Source organism: Silene latifolia, chromosome X (assembly GCF_048544455.1).
Source record: "Silene latifolia isolate original U9 population chromosome X, ASM4854445v1, whole genome shotgun sequence".
Lineage (NCBI taxonomy): Eukaryota > Viridiplantae > Streptophyta > Magnoliopsida > Caryophyllales > Caryophyllaceae > Silene > Silene latifolia.
In genome coordinates this window covers 303814644-303833644 of record NC_133537.1, presented here as the reverse complement: position 1 = coordinate 303833644, position 19001 = coordinate 303814644, and the positions used below count along the sequence as shown (strand labels likewise).

At 34.9% G+C, this 19001-nt stretch overlaps 2 protein-coding genes across 2 annotated transcripts; both read left to right on the top strand.

The window, feature by feature from the left end:
• The first annotated feature begins 12413 nt into the window (after nt 1–12413).
• LOC141621915 ((+)-delta-cadinene synthase isozyme C2-like) lies at nt 12414–17122 on the top strand. Its single transcript, XM_074438047.1, has 4 exons — nt 12414–12562; nt 12675–12954; nt 13158–13530; nt 16910–17122. Exons 1-4 carry the CDS (start codon nt 12452–12454, stop codon nt 17055–17057), a joined length of 912 nt encoding a protein of 303 aa, XP_074294148.1. The 5' UTR covers nt 12414–12451; the 3' UTR covers nt 17058–17122.
• Nucleotides 17123–17636: 514 nt separating this feature from the next.
• Nucleotides 17637–18631, top strand: LOC141621914 ((-)-germacrene D synthase-like). The gene is made up of 3 exons (XM_074438046.1): nt 17637–17767; nt 17880–18128; nt 18202–18631. Exons 1-3 carry the CDS (start codon nt 17645–17647, stop codon nt 18490–18492), a joined length of 663 nt encoding a protein of 220 aa, XP_074294147.1. The 5' UTR covers nt 17637–17644; the 3' UTR covers nt 18493–18631.
• Nucleotides 18632–19001: the final 370 nt, after the last annotated feature.

Sequence of the window (19001 nt, the reverse complement as noted above, 5' to 3'; positions counted from 1 at the left end):
CCAAAAATAGACTCCGTCTCGATGTAATCCGTCTTTTGGAAGCGCCAGTAAGAATAACTATTACAATTGAATTACATAGCTATTCCTATTATACATTAATTAATAAAATAAATAAAACTGTTAATTAATTACAAACCGACGATAGGAGATCGTATTTAATTACAAACAAATCGATATTCCCATTCATTTCGGGTAATAACGATTAAAATTAAACTAGGCCATACTAGGTACAACAAGATAAATACTTTAAATAAATGACTATCATTCATTCAACTTAAATAAATATGCTTAAAATGCTGTAAAATGATGCCAAAATTGCCCTATCCATCAATCGTTGGTATCCATCTCGGGTTTTGTGGATTTAATCAATTTTTAACATGTAAAAATAATTAATCAACTCTTAAATCTCATTTAAATCCAAACTAATTGTCCAAACTGTTTTGAACCCTCAAAATTAGTCCTCGCTAATTTTATGATGAATAATTAGTTTGATTTGGTGATATTTTGCTAATTTAATCGGTAAAATCATAATTTTTAAGTAAAAATCCAAAATAATTGAAACATTACCCAAAAATGAAACAAAAATTTTGAGTATTCTGGAACACTCCCAAGAACACCAAAATGTAAAAAAAATTGCCCCAAAAATCCGGATAGAATTTATGAAGAAAAGTATCGATATTTATCGGTTTTTAACCACTAAAACCAATAAACATCAAAAAATGGTGAAAACGCATTTTAAAATTCACTTTTAACATTTAAATAATATTTTCAAATGTACATAAATTTATCAAGGGCAGAATCAATTGTTTCGAAATTATGATTAATTTATTTCACTTTTATCGACTTTTATCTCATAAAATCAATAAACATGCAAAAAATTCAAACCAACCTTCGACCTTTTGCATACAATTATTAGAAAATATGCATGAAATACCATAAAAATTCCATAGACCGAATCAACTTTTAACTATCTTTAGTCAAATTTTAACTAAAATACGGCATTTTGACTCGGTTTTCTACCAAAAATCATTAAAAATAGCAAAATAACTTCATAAATCACCAACCTTAACCACAAATCTTTTGAGATCAGTAGATATGCATGCCCCAAAAATTTCGTGCTAAAACCTCTTCTAACACATTTTTTGAGTTTTTATAAATTATCTCATAATTCATTAATATGCTTAAAATCAACATGCAAATTACAAGCTTAAGCTCTGATACCACTTGAAAGATCATAGATCCATATTAGACTCTCTAATAAAAATTAAATTATCTCATAATTTATCATTTTAGTGATCTATGTAACATGCATGCAAATATAAAAGCATAAAAATGAAAGTTAAGGAAAAACAATTTCCTTACATAGATTTTTATGGTAATATGGGCACAATCAAGATCTCCTACCTTTATTTTTCTTGAGCTTATAATAAAATGATGATCCTCCTAACAAATCTTCAAAGAGAAGATGTCCTTACAATGTGCACCCAAGAACTCAACCCAAAAATCTAACAAGTATTTTACTAGAAACTTGTTAAAAAATTCCCTTGATAATATTTGTAATATTACTAACACTCTTAGTAATAATATTTGATTACTAACTTCTTAGTAAATATGTATAATTATTTTAGAGAGAGGAAGACCAATTGTTGTTCACATGCAAAATGAAATGAGCAAGCATACAAAAAATGAACAAAAATTGGTCTATAAGGAGAGGGAAAAACCGGTGGAGTGAGGGAGAGGTGGAGTGTTCAAATTGTCTTATATTTTTTTAATCTTACATCACATGCAAAATCATTATAAGATAACTTATGGAAGAAAATAAAGTAAGGTGAATTGATTATGTTCCTAATCATCCACAACTCTATTTTACACGGTCCACTTGCCCATTTACGGGTCCATATTGGTTCTTATATTTGTCGCACAAATACGTGTAATTTTATTTTAAACATCGTTTCATGTTTAAATACTTCCATAATTAATTCGTTCAAATCACTCCGTAAATATACGTGTACTGCTACACATATTATTTAGGTACTAATATTAATCACATTAATCAATTAGTACAATTTTAGTGAATTAACAATTAATTAACTAAAACCCGTCTCCCAAAATTTATTATTCAATTATCGCATAATTAAATAATAACTGCCGTGTCTCGAGTTCGCAACTCGAAATCTCTCTAAAAATAATTGACTAACCTTTTAGTCTATAAATCAAGGGACTAAATAAATTGTATCTCATACAATTAATTAGTTGTCAATTGGGGTTCTTTCCTTTAGGTGTGACCGAAAGGGGTCAGTTGATCACCGCCGTCTCACGACAATAACTGCAAACTCTAGTCAGCCAACCGTTATCGATTTACGTTAATCAACTGACGAGGATCAAATTATTAAATATCTGATGATATTCCTTTAATGAGATTTATTATGTAAACGCATTATTGTGGAGGACACTAACTCCAACAATTAGATGGAATTTGAGGTGATCAATGAGATTTGAGGGTACAAGATGTCTAGTAAAAGCCGTAGTAAGAAGTGAATGACGAAACTATTTGAAAATTAGTGTACAGGTGTGATATGATAATTGATGGTTGTTCTTTGAAAGTCGGTTTTCGGGGAGCGGTAAATTGTGTTGTTAAGCCAGTTTATCGTTGATGTTATATAGGATAACCGTTTAATTTAGGTATGCATGCATGAGAAGTGAGAGTAGTTGGTAAGTTTTGGCCCATCAGTGATAGTATAGATGTGGTTTCTAAAGTTGCCTCCCAATGGTCGAGTGAAGCGCCCATAGTGTACATCGTGATCGAGTTGTAGTGTCCATTTGAGGAGGTAGAATGATGGCCTTAGGGCCAAGAGTTCGTCTGTTAGCATTGTGTGATGAAATAGGAAAGCTTGGAAATAAGTTTAAGAGTCAAAACCTCATGCCCAGGTGACACTCGGCCGAGTGCACCATGCACTTGACCGAGTGGTCACCTACTCGGCCGAGTGGCCGCCTATATTCGATCGGGTGGTCTGCTTTGACCCTTGTTTTGTTCATACTTGACCCAATTATTGGGCGTATACTCTTATATCGCGGTTTATGTTAGTTGACTTGTGTTGGATGAACATGTGAACCTTATATGAGTGATATTTTGCGGATTATTTACGTTTGACCATATTGGGTAGTTTTTCTATTTAAGAGTAAAATTCAAATAAAAATTGTTAATTGACATGTATAATTGGATGACAAGAATGATGTGATAACCTCGTTTGATGCGTATTAATTGAGATGTAAATTATTTTGTTGTGTACAAGTAAGATGGAAATGCAAGTCATATGTCGCCTAGTGGTCATTACATGATAGTGATTGTGGCCTTCCGTATAAGCGGAGGTATTAATGATGAATGGGAATGTGGAACATGGTTGAGTCACATTATAAGAATTTTACATTAGTTGATTGTACCTAGAATCCGCATAGTTGGTGTTTTGATGTGCATACTTGTTAAGGTATGAGGATTGACGTGATATAGATACGTAGTAATAATCAAGTAATACCTCGTGATAAATACGTATTCATATAGCCGACGTGAGTTAGAAGTTATCTACGAGAATAGAATTTCGAACTGTGGATTAGACCTAGCGCTTGACCTTTATTTAGGAGGCTCGTAGGGGTACCCGTAAAGAGACTTATAGAGAGGTTTCTAGATTAGGATTATAGCAATGGCATAAGACGATACGAGATTTGATAATGGATTTGCAATAGGTAAGAGAGTGTATTGAACCTGAAACATAGTCATTTGTGGAATTTAGCAACGAGCGTATGAGACCACAGTTTGATGTTTGATAGTCGAAATTCGGGACGAAGTTCTCTTTTAGGGGGAGTAGATGTAATAATTCAGAAATTTAGGAAAGAGAAAGTACAAAAAGTAGTGAGAATTGAGAGAAGAACTTTGGGATGAGTGTGATGTTTTGAAAGAGTGTGTACGGTTGATAGACATGTGAGGTGCGAGAGAATGCATGAGATTTATGGAAAGGAGAGAGTGAGATGAACATCGGGGACGAAGTTCTTTTTAAGGGGGGAAGATTGTAATACTCCGTATTTTATAATTTTATAAATAATATTATGTCATATTTTATACGGGTTATTTATGAGACGAAATAATATAATAATAATAATAATAAGTTGCAACGATAATAATAATAATACGTAATACGATATATGTATAATATACATATACTATACTCACCTTATTTACTTCCACCTCACCTTATATATACCCTACTTATCCACCCAAACCCTTATCCTTTTGTAATCCCACAAAATCTACAAACATGAGAGATGAGAGGTAGAGAGAAAAAGGAAGAGAAAATGGAGATTCCGTCCCTCCACCTCGAGTTCGTAAGGTAAGACCGTATCACTAGTTTATATATTATTTTAATTAACCCGCCTCGACCTTGACCCGCCATAGACCACCGTTGACCACCCCTTGACCCCGCTGGCCACCCAAATTAGGGGTTTGACCGAATATGTTATTGGTTGTTGTTGTTTTATGCGACCGTCTTAAGACGGGTTTTTGACCACCAAATCGTGATTGGCTAGGGCTGGGGTTTGGGTAGGTGTGTCATGGGTTGAGTGGGGAGTGTAGTGGTGGTCTTGGGTGGCGGAATGGGCGGTGTAGGTGGTCGAAAATGGGCTGCAAAGAGGGGAGCACAGGTTGGTGGTTCAAGTCATGTTGGTTGTTGTTATTGTGTCGGCTGTTATTATGGTGGATGACGTGTTTTGGGTTGGTGGTTGGGTCCACTGTGGTCAGGCGGAGACCACGGTGGTGGCGTGTGTCAGCCGTGGTGGTTGGTGGTGGCAAGGAGGGAGGTTGTCGATGTGTGTTGTGTAAGTGGGGTTGTGCCGTGATGTTATGGTGGTACTTCTTCATGGCTATCGTGGGAACCACTGTGGCTGGTGGTGGTGGCCCACGATGGCAGTAGTCGGTGGTGGGTGGCAGCGGTCGTCGGTTCTAGAAGGGAGTTCAGGTGTGAGTTTTGAGTCGGGTTTTAAATAGCTTAAGACGAGTTTTATTTAATTAATTAATTCGTATTTAATTAGATTAGATTATTTAGTAATTAATTATATTTAATTAATTAACATTTAGGTGATGGTTTTTGTGGAAGATTATTTTATTCGGATCGCTTATGGAGATTTGCTAAAAGGTAGGTTTATCCTACTCATTTTTAATGATTTGTCTAATTGTTTAATGAATCATATGTCATTCATTTGCATTGAATGAGTCGGTAATTTGCATGTTATACGGTATCTTGCATTTATTGTATAGTCTTGTGTGTCAGAGGACTTGGTGGCTTACTTGTTATTATGGAGACGTGAGGCGGTTAGGAGACCATCTCACGCTCGGGTCGCCTCTTGGAGCTTCCACTCCAAGAGGGATGTGCACATTAATGGCTTGAGTTACAGAGGGACTCGTGCGGTTGAGACACGACGTCTGGTAGGGGATCCAGCTGGCTTCCGGACCCGGTATGTCTGGGCGTGTCCCGGTACCTGTTTGTGGTTGTTGGTATGTCTGGGCGTGTCTCGGTACCATTGTGGTTGTCGGTATGTCTGGGCGTGTGACACCCCCATACTCTAAGTGCCTTACCAGGACCACTTAAGGTATGAGAACATCACCATCTCAGTTTCTCGAGGCAATGATAATCATAAGACAATAACGAAATATACTTAAAGGTAAATAGTGTTTAACGTGATTACATGCCAATACCAAAACTGTTAAAAAGAAATACAAGTTATCAAAACTGTCTACTGTCAAAATACTATCAAGCGTCAGACACAGCGGAAGACTACTAAACTACAACGTGGTGACTCATCCCAGCTATCCCATACGCATCGTCTCATACCGGCTCAATAACTGCTCACCACTCCCGAATGGATCACCACAGTTTTAAAACATTTAAACGGGGTCAGTACTAATTACACAATACAAAGCCACAACGGAACAAGTACACAAACAGCTCAACAACACAACAATCCTCCAAACTCTATAATCAATCTCCACACAACTGACTACACACTAAAGTGTGTAGCCCTGCCAGAGTACCCATCGCAACAGATACTTCACACCGCCAGTGGGGGACCGCAGCCGTTCCCACCTAAGCCTCGCTCATCTCCATCGAGCGATAAACCCATGTTCATTAATGTGCACATCCCTTCTGTGGCGGGTTCCACAGAAGGCGAATCAAGGGCGTGAATCCACTCCCGCAAGTGACTCCACTCAGCCAGGGATGCACCTCGAAGACCACAAACAGATACAACAACAACCAATGATATTAATCAACAGTACAACCAACAATATAACCAACAACCGTCACAACCACCAACAATATACTTTAACAATAATCACAATGAAACCACCAAACACATCATGTAATTAATACTGAGTAGGGAAACCCTACCTGGAACAGCAATCACCAAGATCGTCACAATCAGCTAATCAACATCGTCCTTCACAGAAATTACTTCCTATCAAACATACAATCATACCATCACAATCTAACATCAACAATACTCCTCAAAACCCCCCAATTAGGGTTTAACCAACATTAACCAAACGATATAAAAATGATATGTAGAGCTTACCCACGACGCACGGATCACAAAGGTGTAAATAATGATGAAAACCGACACTCCTAGCTCCGGGATTTGCTAATAATGCGGCGAGGATGAAAGAACGTAACTCTTAATCTTCTCTTGTGTGTTTTAGGTTTTGAAAAGTGTTTTAATAAAAGTGACGAAGGTCTTATATACCATTCCCGCATTATTAACAAAACCCGTCAAAATCACCCATAAAACACACTTAATCGATCGAGTAAGTGACACACTCGATCGAGTGCCCCTTACTCAATCGAGTGCCACACGTACTCGATCGAGTACCCATCAGGCAAACTACTGTTTTGCGTAAAAACATACTTACTCGACAGAGTAAGCCACACTCGATAGAGTACCCATAAACATAGAAAACCACAGTATTACAGGGCGTGTCCCGGTACCGTTGTGGTGGTAATTTGATAGTGTGTCATCCATATCATAATCATGTTGTATATTCACACACTCGAGTCTGTCACACATTATTTTTTGAAGCTGACGCTTGTGCGTCTATGTCATTGTCACCTATCTCTTTTGGGGTGGCATGTGTCGATCCATATGACATCCTTTGGTCATATGGGGAGTAGGTTAACTACAGGTTGTTTGGATAGCACGCGGGAGACGGGAAGAGCTTGATGAGTCACGAGACGAGTCTAGTTGATTAGAAGAGTATAGATGTCATGAGTTGTACTTTCATTCATTTCTTTACGTTAATGTAATCATTAAACATTATGTTTATTTATAAAATGTTCTTTTATCGAAGTTTTGAAACACTACCTAGGGAAACCGAGATGGTAACACTCCAATCATCATGGCCGGATAGTTAGGGTATTACAAAATTGTTTAGAAACAGTGAAAAAGTAAAAAGGAATTGATAAAATAACTTTATATAACATTCTCACGTTGTTATCAAAACCCGGCGAAACAACCCGTAAAACCGACGTACTAGATAGAGTGCCCCCTACTCGACCGAGTGACACCTCACTACGCCAAATAAGACATCCAATAACGGTCAAATAATGCAAATTACCGTTTTTAAATAGAAACACGGGACCGTTATTACAACGACGGTTGTTAAATATATACCACGGTTGTACAAATAACACGCGACCGTTATATATAACATCAAGAATCGTTATAAAATCTTCTAAGAAGCCGTTGTTAAATCTTAAGAACGGTTTTAAATCCGTTGTCGTAGTTTACTATTGACTGACGAAAACTTTCATGGCAGTTGGCTTCGTCAAACACGATAAAAGCGAAGCTTACAAAACCTTGCTTGTTTGTAGACACAGGGTACACTTTTTTAACCGCGGTGAAATAGGAGTTATGAAGCATTTGCGTCAACCACCCAAAATTAGGGTTTAAACCCTTTCCATTCACACTATAATGAACCGGGAGATTATGGAGAATGCAAGTAAAAGGCTGTGCATAACGAGAATGTGATTGCAGCTCCGATACACCAGTCATATTGTTTTTAGAGAGAAATTTAGAAAGAAATTAGAGAGTAAATGTTTGATAATTTAGAATTTGACCTAAAACATTATGAAGACATATTTATAGAATTATTTTGGTCAAATTGAATATTATTGGTCAAATTGAATATTTATTAAAGTTCAGTTTTGAATGCAGTAATCAAATTGAAAAATCTAATCAAATACTGACAACGGTTGAATTCAAAAACCGTTATCTCATAATAAAAAATAATAACGGTTACAAAAATTCCGTAGCTATAACATAACAACGGGTAACAAAAACCGTTGTTGGTGTTAATTTAGTAACGGTTTTCGAAATGCCGATATCTTAAACTGGTAACGGTTTTCTAACAACCGTTGATAAGAGTGATTCAATAACGAGTTTTTGGAAACCGTTAAAAGGTTTTAACAACGGTTTGTTAAGCAGCCGTCGTCAAATTATAATAACAACGGTTTTCGAGGGAAACCGTTATTCCTATTAGCGCGGTCTAGGTTTCCTCCAATATTAGGAAAACGGAAATCTAAGTGTCGTTATTAAATACATTAAACCATTGTGATACGCTCCTTATTGATTGCCAGATTTGGCGTAATGCCTACTCGATCGAGTACCCATCAGCAGTACACTGTTTCGAAACCAAAATTTACTTACTCGACAGAGTAAGCCTTACTCGATAGAGTACCCAACAGCACATAAAACCGTAGTATTACAGGTTAGGGTGGGTCAAGGTCAAGGCGGGTCTATAATATAAATTAATTAAGATAAAAGACGGTATTAACTTACGATATCGAGGCGAGGTGACGGAATCTCCCTTTGTTCTTTTAATCTCTCTTTTCTCCCTTTTCTCTCTTTTTCTCTTTCTTTTGTTTGTGTGGTGGAAATGTGTAGAATGAAATGATAAGGATAGGGTAGTATGGATGGGGGTATATTTATATGGGTAGAATGGTAGGTGGGAGTATATAATACATGTTTCATGTATTATTATTATAATCATTATTATTTATTATACCGTCTCATAATCTAACACGCATAAAATATAACATAATAATATTATTATATAATATTAAATACGGAGTATTACTCTTCAAGGGCCTATTTTTGTCTCAAACTCAGTACGCACGTGATATTCTTAGCTGTGCTTCAATGACTTCATGTAATCCCGTCTCCACTCCTGTTGACACTGGGTCGAAGTTTAGCTCTGCTACCGGTCCCGTGCTTCCCGACTCTACTCTTTATCGTAACCTCGCGGGTGCTCTCCAATACCTTACAATTACTCGACCCGATATCACTTATGCAGTACAACAGGTCTGTCTCTTTATGCATGCCCCTCGTGACCCTCATTTTCAATTCTTGAAACGTATTTTATGGTATATAAAGAGCACTATCGATTACGGTTTCATGATCACAAAATCAGCCGCCCATAGCTTAACCGCCTACTTTGATGCTGATTGGTGAGGGTGCCCCGACTCACGACGATCTACTTTCGGCTACTGTGTCTTTCTTGGTGATAACGTGGTGTCTTGGTCCTCCAAACGCCAAGCTACTCTCTCTCGGTCAAGTGCGGAAGCAGAGTATATGGGTGTTGCAAATGCAGTTGCCGAAACAAGCTGGTTACGCAACTTACTTTTGAAACTTCGAGTTCCCATTTCTAAGGCCAACATTGTTTATTGTGACAATGCATCCGACGTCTATCTATCTGGCAACCCGATACAACATCAGCGAACTGAGCATATTAAGCTCGATATTCATTTCGCTCGCGAACAAGTCTGTATTGGGAAGGTTAAAGTTCTACATGTTCCGGTTGAATACCAGTATGCCGACATTTTTACCAAGGGCATACCCAAGTACTTATTTACACGGTTTCACTCCAGTCTTAGCGTCCGTCATACTCCCGCTCCAACTGCGGGGGTGTATTAGTAAACATTATGTAAATATTATTTAATGGGAAGTGCTAGGGCGACACCGGGTGTTACCGAGTTTCGGTAACACCCTAATAAAAAAAAATTAAAAATAAAAAAGTAATTTTCGTTTTTGCGCCAATATCATAGGGATAAAACCGTAATTAACTAATTTATTATATTAATAAAATAAAATATATAAGATAATTATTAAAACTATATCTAACATAAAACAATACATATCATAACAAATACATCTTCATCTTTCTCCTATCTTAGTCTACCAATTATAAAAAAAAAAACAGAGAATTCTATTGTCAAACCTGAAACGACAAATACCTTAAGAAAATTTCATTCACTGGATTCATAGTTGTTAAAGTACGTTCAATTGTACGAACGAAAATTAAAATATAATTTGTTAACAAGACTCAAACCTTCGGGCTCCGACTACTAAGAAGGTACCACGATAACAAGGTATTTTATATGCTACTCATTAAATAATTTATTCTTAATATAAAAAAGGTTAAATCATGGTCATAGGGCCATGAAAGATCATTAGTAATGAAGGATTGAATGCAGCAACGAACATGTATTGTTAACAAACCTCCATCAATAACGCACGCAAATAATGCTCAAAATCTATCAATTTTTATTTATTTATTATTATCTTAAATTAATTAATTAATGTTAATTTCCTAAAATACCCTTTAGCACTAACAAGTTTAAATTTCGAATTTTGATGGAGGGAGCACAAAATATATAAGTAAATTACAATAATACCCCGGGTGTCACTCAATTGGAGTAGCACCCAGTGTCGCCATCTCATTTTCCTTATTTAATTGTGTATATGTTCTAGTTTATATTGTTGACTTAGTTAGAGATATACTTGTAGTGATTAGGTTGTACCTTTGTAACTATACTAGTATTGGTGCCCGGCTTCGCCCGGGCTACCTCTACTTACCATTATTTTTTTTTCATTAAATAAAATTACTTAAAGTTGCGTAACCAATAAATTTATCATTAATATATTTTTATAACATATCCTAAAATTACGATGAAATATATTTTAAGACAAATTCACTACTCCTGTTATTAATATTTTACTCTTATTAATGAAACAATAATAATAACATTTCATTACTTGCCCGTAATCATTGTTACTTTAACTACTCCCGCCGTAATTATTGTTACTGTCACTACTGCCGCATTAATATTGATAATTTCACTACTCCCGCCGTAATTATTGTTACTTTCACTATTGCCGCATTAATATTGATTATTTCATTACTCCCGTTGTTATTTCTACCACTTTCACTAATCTCGCTGATAATATTGTTACTTTTACTATTCAAATGAGTGATTACTATCATATAACTACCCAATGTCACTACAATTCTTTTCTTTACTGACGAAATTATGTTTACTACTTAGGCATGCAATTTTAAGAGGATTATGTATTTATATAAATATATTACATATATATGCATTAAATCAAATTGAAAGAATTATGCAATATTATATATTATGGAATCTAACTTGAATTATTTATAACCTACTTATATTATATTTTTTTTATGTTAAATAATTAACATTTCTATACATTTAATAAACTATAAAGTTTAATAAAATTGCATAGATTTTAAATTTAATACGAAGTATATAATTTTATGATGATAATAATTAATACCATAAGTGTGCATGTTTATACTAATTAATTATTTTATTTTAAGGAAATTGACCATCTTCTAGTCTTCTATAAATATTTAGGAAAATTACCAAGCATCTTCTTTCTTTTAGTCTCCTTGAAATTGACCATCTTAATTAATTATTTTATTTTAAGGAAATTGACCATCTTAATTAATTATTTTATTTTAAGGAAATTGACCATGTTTTAGTCTCTTAAAAATGTTTAGGAAAATTACCAAGCTTCTATATAATTTAATTTTAACCCAAACTATATAATATTTGCATTGAGATCCTTTAATCGGGTCCATCACACGGTGCTAGTGATTTAAAACTATATATTATAATTAATTTATATAACTTTCTTTAATTACATTGAAGTCCCTTGGTTTCTGAATTTAATATATAACATTGATTGGCAATAATAATCGACTCCCAAATTAGGGACTATACATTTTACAAGTATTTAATATTTCCCTCGACTTTAGAGGAGAGGTCGTTATAAATCTTAGGAATGACATCATAATGGAATTTATGCACGAGCACCTAATGAAGTACTTGTCAAATTTCGCACGTTGTATTAAATTGCATTCACTTCTCGTATCCCTCGTAAGATCATGACATTGACATGCAACAGAGGTACTCCATCTGCGTAAATAATTGGACCCTGATCTTATCGCTTTGCTCCTATAAATAACTTGCAACTTTGATTCAAATAATCACCAATATCAAAAATCTTCATTTCTTATTCAGAACAAATTTCCCAAAATAAAAAAATGGCAGCAATAGCATCAAACAATAATGCAGGAAATTTGCAGCGTCAGTCCGCTAATTTCGATCCTTCCGTTTGGGGGGATTTCTTCGTCACATATGCTTGTGACAATAAGGTTCAATCCGAAGAGAAAATAAAAACTCATTTTTAAAATCGTCTTTTTTTCAATTTTAATTGTAGTCCCACGTGCATTTAAATTAACAATAATTGTCCTTTTTTTTTAGCAGAATGTTCATGTATGGGTCGAAGAAGCCAAAATCCTGAAAGAGAAAGTGCAAAAAATGCTCAAGGATGACTTCACCATTGAACATCTAAGTGAAAAGTTGAGCATTATTGATACAGTTGAGCGTTTGGGGATTGCGTACCACTTTGAGACGGAAATTCAAGATATGTTGCGACGAGTTTTCGAGTATTTTAAAGACGAGAATAATCACCAGCATTATGAACTTGTAACCTTAGCCCTTTTGTTTCGACTTCTACGGCAACATGGCTACAATGTTTCAACTGGTATGTCACAACTCACACATAAGATAATCCTCTAAGTTTAAGGAGTATTAGACTTATAAGACTAATTAACATTACTTATATACGTAGTAAAACATTATAAATTTACCGGACTTTAAGCACCTTCTCCGAAGGGCCGTCTCATACGAGAGTTTCCTTATTAACTCTACATGTTTTTTTTTTACCACATCATGTTTGCTTGGCAGATATTTTCAATGAGTTCATAGACAAGAAAGTTGGGCTTAAGGATTTCGTAACCGCGGATGTAGAAGGGTTGTTAAGTTTATATGAAGCCACACACCTTAGGTTGCATGGAGAAACTATATTGGAGAAAGCCCTAGGGTTCACTAAGAAGGCCCTTGAGCTCAAGGTACCCTCTCTTCCACCGTCTCTCGCGGCTCGTGTGTTATACACTTTACGGTGCCCGGTTCAAAAGAGCCTCCCAAGGCTTGGAGCAAGGGAGTATATATCACTTTACCAAGACATAGAGCTTCACAATGAAGCTATTCTCAAGTTTGCAAAGTTAGACTTTAACTTGGTGCAACTGCAACATATACAAGAGCTCGGTATCATTTCAAAGTAAGTATTCTGTACAATACATAGTTTTTAAGTTACACAAACTTTAGAGATACGGTCCCTGACCTCTCACATGATAGGATAAGGAAGTTATTGATTTTCTTTTTTCCCTATTATATCTCCCACTAATTTAGTGGGAGACGGTCTCTCCTGAGACCTCTTGAGTTCAGTTATATGTCTCATATCAAAATATTCTATTTATTCCCCAGTATAATCGAACATTAATAATAATAATTACTCCTCCGTAAAAGCTTGAAAATTGACGTTTTAATTTTTACCGTTTTTCAACAAAGTAAAGTGCAAAATAGATATTTCATGCGTCTCACAAAGACGTTTTTCTAACTCAAAGTTTACAATATATGTTAACAAAAAAATACTGAAAGAGAAAGTGCAAAAAATGCTCAAGGATGACTTCACCATTGAAATATAAATAAAAGGGTACAAAAGATTGGTCTCTCAATAACTTAGTGAGAGACCGTCTCTCCCAAGTTTTAGTGTAATTATTATCTTTGGCTAACCATTTACCTCTTCGTGAAAGCACGCGTGGCGAGGGGATTATACACAATTGTCGAAGATATATAAACACCCCGGTTTACACCCAAAAAAATTATCTTAACCTTGTGAGATCGTATATATTAAAATTAGGCCAAACCTCGAGGCAACACAATGAAAATTTCCATAAATAATTTTTTGTAAAATAATACTCGTATTATGATTACACATTAGTGTGTGATTTGTCCTTGTCATTGATCTCTAGGATTATTAATTTAGTGGCGGATATGGGAGTCAAGAAACCATAAAAGGCTGAGATTTAAACTATTGCATTGTATTCTTTGGTGGTTCAAACTTCAAATGAGCACATTTATGTCGTTGGTGAGAATCGAATCCCCAACTTTATCGTTGGGGGTAAAAGAGCCTTTACAACTTGAGCTAATTTTTATTCTCTTATCAATCAATCAATACTATATATTAAATCCAGAAATCAAGGGACTTCAATGTAATTAAAGAAGTTATATAAACTAATTATACTATATAGTTTTAAATCAATAACAACGTGTAATGGACCCGATTTAGGGATCTCAATGTTAATATTATATAATTTGGGTTAAAATTAAATTATATAGAAGTTTGATAATTTTTCTAACCATGGTCAATTAAATTATATACAAGATGATGGAAAACCTACTAAGATAGTTTGGCCATGTGAGAAGGAGACCTATGGACGCACCAGTTAGGAGGCTGGAGACTTGGAGAACAGAAAAAGTCCCTAGAGGCAGAGGAAGACCGAGACAGACATGGTTGAGAGTGATAGAGCACGATATGAGAGTTCTGGGGCTTGAGGAGAGTATGGTGACGGAGAGGGCACAATGGAGGGAAAGGATACATGTGGATTTTTAGTATTTGATGTTGTGACAGATTTAGTGTTTTTTTATTTAATTTAAAAAAATTAATTTATTTATTTTTCTCCCCTTTATTACACTTTTTCACCAACCACTTTCTTATAGATTTTACCTGGTTCATTCCGGATCCTTAACTCTATTTCGGTTTTTAAAAATCGTTTTAATCTTTTCTCTCAATTTAAATTTTATGTTTTTATAAAAGAAAGACGGAATTCGATTTTAAAACCCCTAAGTTCACCTTGACTTTCCATTACATTTTCGTTCTTCCTTTTTGTTTTTCATCTTCCCTTTTTTTATTCGCATTTTGAGGCGTGCGTTCACCCATGGACGGTTCGAAAAGATGATTCATGTCAGCCGACCCCAAATCATTTTGGGATTAAGGCTCTGATGTTGTTGTTGTTGTTGTTGGTCAATTTCCTTAAAGTAAAAGTAAAATTAAATTATATAGAAGATTAGTTAAAGTGGTAGAAACAACAACGGGAGTAGTGAAATAATCATTATTAATGCGGCAATAGTGAAAGTAACAATAATTACGGTGAGAATAGTGAAGTTATCAATATTAATGCGGCATGAGTGACAGTAACAATAATTATGACGGGAGTGGTGAAAGTAACAATGATTACGGGTAATATTATTGTTTTATTAATAAGAGTAAAATATTAATAGTGGGAGTTGTGAATTTGTCTCAAAATTTATTTCATCGTAATTTTAAGATATGTCATGGAAAAATATATTAATGATAAATTTATGAGTTATGCAACTTTAAGTAATTTTATTTAATAAAAAAAAAATTAATGTAGCCTGGGCGAAGCTGGGCACTAATACTAATTGTATATAAATATTTAAGACTCAATCATTGAGTTAAGAGGGTCGACACAAAAATAGGGTTTTTTGATAACTGCTACCACGAGTAAACCACTTTTTGAGAACTGCTACCAAGATAAAAAAAAAGTTTAAAAAATGCTACCATAATTCTTGGTTCGTTAAAAATTCAGTACCAATTCATAGCGAAACCTAATTTTTTACATGAAAAGACAAAAATACCCCTCCTTTTTCCTTTCCCCTTTCCCCTTTCTTACCCATAAAATACAAAGTTTCTTCATAACCCATCATAACCCACTATCATGGTTTAAATTAGGGACTATCACTTCTACTCTTTCATCTTCCTCAAATTAACCTAATCATTTGCAAGAATTTAACCTAATAACATTAACCTTCCTCATTTTACATTATTAACCTGAAAAAGCCCTTTGTCGGCATTTTCTGCTCTTCATTCTCAGATTTGTATTCCTTCTTTACTCTTTACCTTTAGTTTAGTAGTACAATTTTTTGATTGTTCATTGATTTTCTTAGTTATTTGTTTATTAGATTGCCTAATTACAAGATTCAAATACCATAATCCCAGATTTCGTAAAACCCTAATTTGAAAATAAAGGCGAGATTTAACAGGAATAATTAATTAATAGAGTAGAAGGAAAGAGAATGAATGAATTGAAAGGAATTGTTACCTGATAATAGATTCAAAGAGAAAGATTTAATGAATAGCTCTAATTTATGAAATAAGAATTAGGGAAGAACAAATGAGAAATTGAAGAGGAATTAATGGAATTGAAGAGATTAAAGTGTAAGGAAGTGAGGGAGTGAGTAACTGAGTATGTTATAAAGAGGGGGGGAAGGGTAAATAGGAATGGGAAATATAACTTAAACTAAACATTTGAAATGAATGGCTGAGATTGATTCAAGTAGGCTCGTTTAATTATTTGGTACTGAATTTTTAACGAAGCAAGAATTGTGGTAGCATTTTTTAAATTTTTTTTTACCTTGGTAGCAGTTCTCAAAAAGTGGTTTACTTGTGGTAGCAGTTATCAAAAAATCCACAAAAATATGAAAAGTTATTGGAGGTCGGGCATAACTAAGGTCCTCCCCTGTGATACATACGAGTATATTGTCTTGGCATTAGTTCGTTGATTTTTCATGTTTAGGTGGTGGAAAGAGCTTGATGTGAAGAATAAATTGTCGTACGCTCGTGATAGAATAACGGAGTGTTACTTTTGGATACTTGGAGTTTATTATGAGCCTCAATATGCCTTGGCTAGAAAGTTTGCTGTCAAAGTCATCGCCTTGACTTAAGTTCTTGATGATACCTATGATGCATATGGTATATATGAAGAGCTACAGCGTCTCACACAAGCGTTTGAGAGGTAAATTGAAGATCAAATATAATTGTAGATACTTTAGCTTAATTTAATAACAAATTATTATATGAGACGGTTTAATAATAAGTTTTTAATTAGACATTGCAAACGGCGTATGTATAATTAATCTGACAATACTTATGAGACAACCACTTCATATGGTTTTTAATTACACATGGAAAACGATCAAACGAGTCTGGTTCAAATTAGATTAGTTAAGGCGGGTTGTTTTTTGGTTGACAAGAATTCGGGTCAGATTGGATTGGTTCAGGTTCGTGTTATTTTCAAGTCTATTATTATTGTTTCTTAGGGATAATGGTTCGTTTGAACAATAAAAATTTGGGTCATGGATCCAGATTATTCGGAACTGATTCGGGTAAATTCGGGTTACGGATCATGCTCGAATCCTCAGTTCGAGTGTCAGGTCGGGTTATTCAGTGGATCAATTTTACCATGTCTATTTTTAATTAACATTTTTTCAAAATTTATGGTTGCTAAATTATTAGGTGGGATATTAGTGCCATGGATGAACTCCCGGAATACATGAAGACACTTTATCAAGCAATGCTCGATACTTTTAGTGAAATGGAGGAAGAATTGGTTAAGAATGGGAAATCTTACGCAATATGCTACGCAAAAGAAGCCGTAAGTTTGAACGTGCATTTGTAAATTATTTTTTTCATTACATACATCGATTAATTAAATTTACAAGAACTATTTTGAGCTAATTTTAACTGTGTAAATTAAATTAAACCAGATGAAAAGACAAGTGAAAGCGTATTTAGATGAAGCAAAATGGTTGGTAACAAAAAAGGTGCCAACGATGGAAGAGTACATGAGTGTGGCAGTACCATCCACCGGTTATCCACTAATGGCTGTGGTTTCGTTGGTTGGAATGGGAGAAGCCGCAACTGAGGATGCCTTCCTTTGGTTACTTAGTGAACCACATGTTCTACAATCTGCATATCGCCTTTGTAGACTCATGGATGACATTGTATCACACGAGGTATGTATATTCTATAAATTTATTTTTAGTTAAAATTTAAATCCGTCTCATTGAAATGTTGATGTGAACGTAGTTGGAAAGGCAACGAGACCACATACCATCAGCAGGCGAATGCTACATGAAACAGTACAGCGTGACCGCATCAAAAGCATGTGAAAAACTCAACATTGAGGTTGAAAATGCATGGAAGGATATTAACCAAGTGTTCTTGGATCCGAAGGCACCTTCAATGCCGGTTTTGATGCTTATTCTCAATTTAACTCGAGTGATGAAGCTCCTTTACACGGGGGAAGATATATACACTCACCCTCACAAAATGAAGCCTCTTGTTGCTTCTTTACTCCTTCATCCTCAACAAATATAACATTAATGCATTGGATTCTATTCCCCCCTTACACTATGTATTGAATATTGGTGTCCATGTCCAAAAAACTCAAATACTATACCCTCGTCTACCATATCTAATTATACCCGTAAGGGCTTAATAATTGCATTGTCTACACAATTTGACCCAAAACACTATTTATTGATGTATAAGATGTTTATTTTATGTGTGAATAACCAAATTAGGTTTTCAATTTCTTACCTTTCTCATTGCTTTATAAGCCCATTTTAATAATAAAATAATGTAAAGGCCCATTAAGACTAAATCCAACAACCTCTCTCAAGTTGGGGCATGCAAGTCACAAATGACCAACTTGCGAAGAAGAAAATCAAAATATCATTTTTCCAACGATATATCCGCGAGTTGTAGGTTTTAGGGTACATGACTTGGAGAAATAGTGTCGTCTCTAATTGCATCACGTTAAATGACAACCACCTCTATGTGTTTTATTCTTCTGTGAAAACCGGATTCTTTACAGGATTCTTCCG

Coding starts and splice junctions, on each gene's coding strand:
- LOC141621915 (XM_074438047.1), top strand. CDS start 12,452: ATGGCAGCAATAGCATCAAACAATAATGCAGGAAATTTGCAGCGTCAG. Junction 12,563..12,674: donor CATATGCTTGTGACAATAAG/GTTCAATCCGAA, acceptor TTTTTTTAGCAG/AATGTTCATGTATGGGTCGA. Junction 12,955..13,157: donor TGGCTACAATGTTTCAACTG/GTATGTCACAAC, acceptor TTTGCTTGGCAG/ATATTTTCAATGAGTTCATA.
- LOC141621914 (XM_074438046.1), top strand. CDS start 17,645: ATGGATGAACTCCCGGAATACATGAAGACACTTTATCAAGCAATGCTC. Junction 17,768..17,879: donor TATGCTACGCAAAAGAAGCC/GTAAGTTTGAAC, acceptor AAATTAAACCAG/ATGAAAAGACAAGTGAAAGC. Junction 18,129..18,201: donor ATGACATTGTATCACACGAG/GTATGTATATTC, acceptor ATGTGAACGTAG/TTGGAAAGGCAACGAGACCA.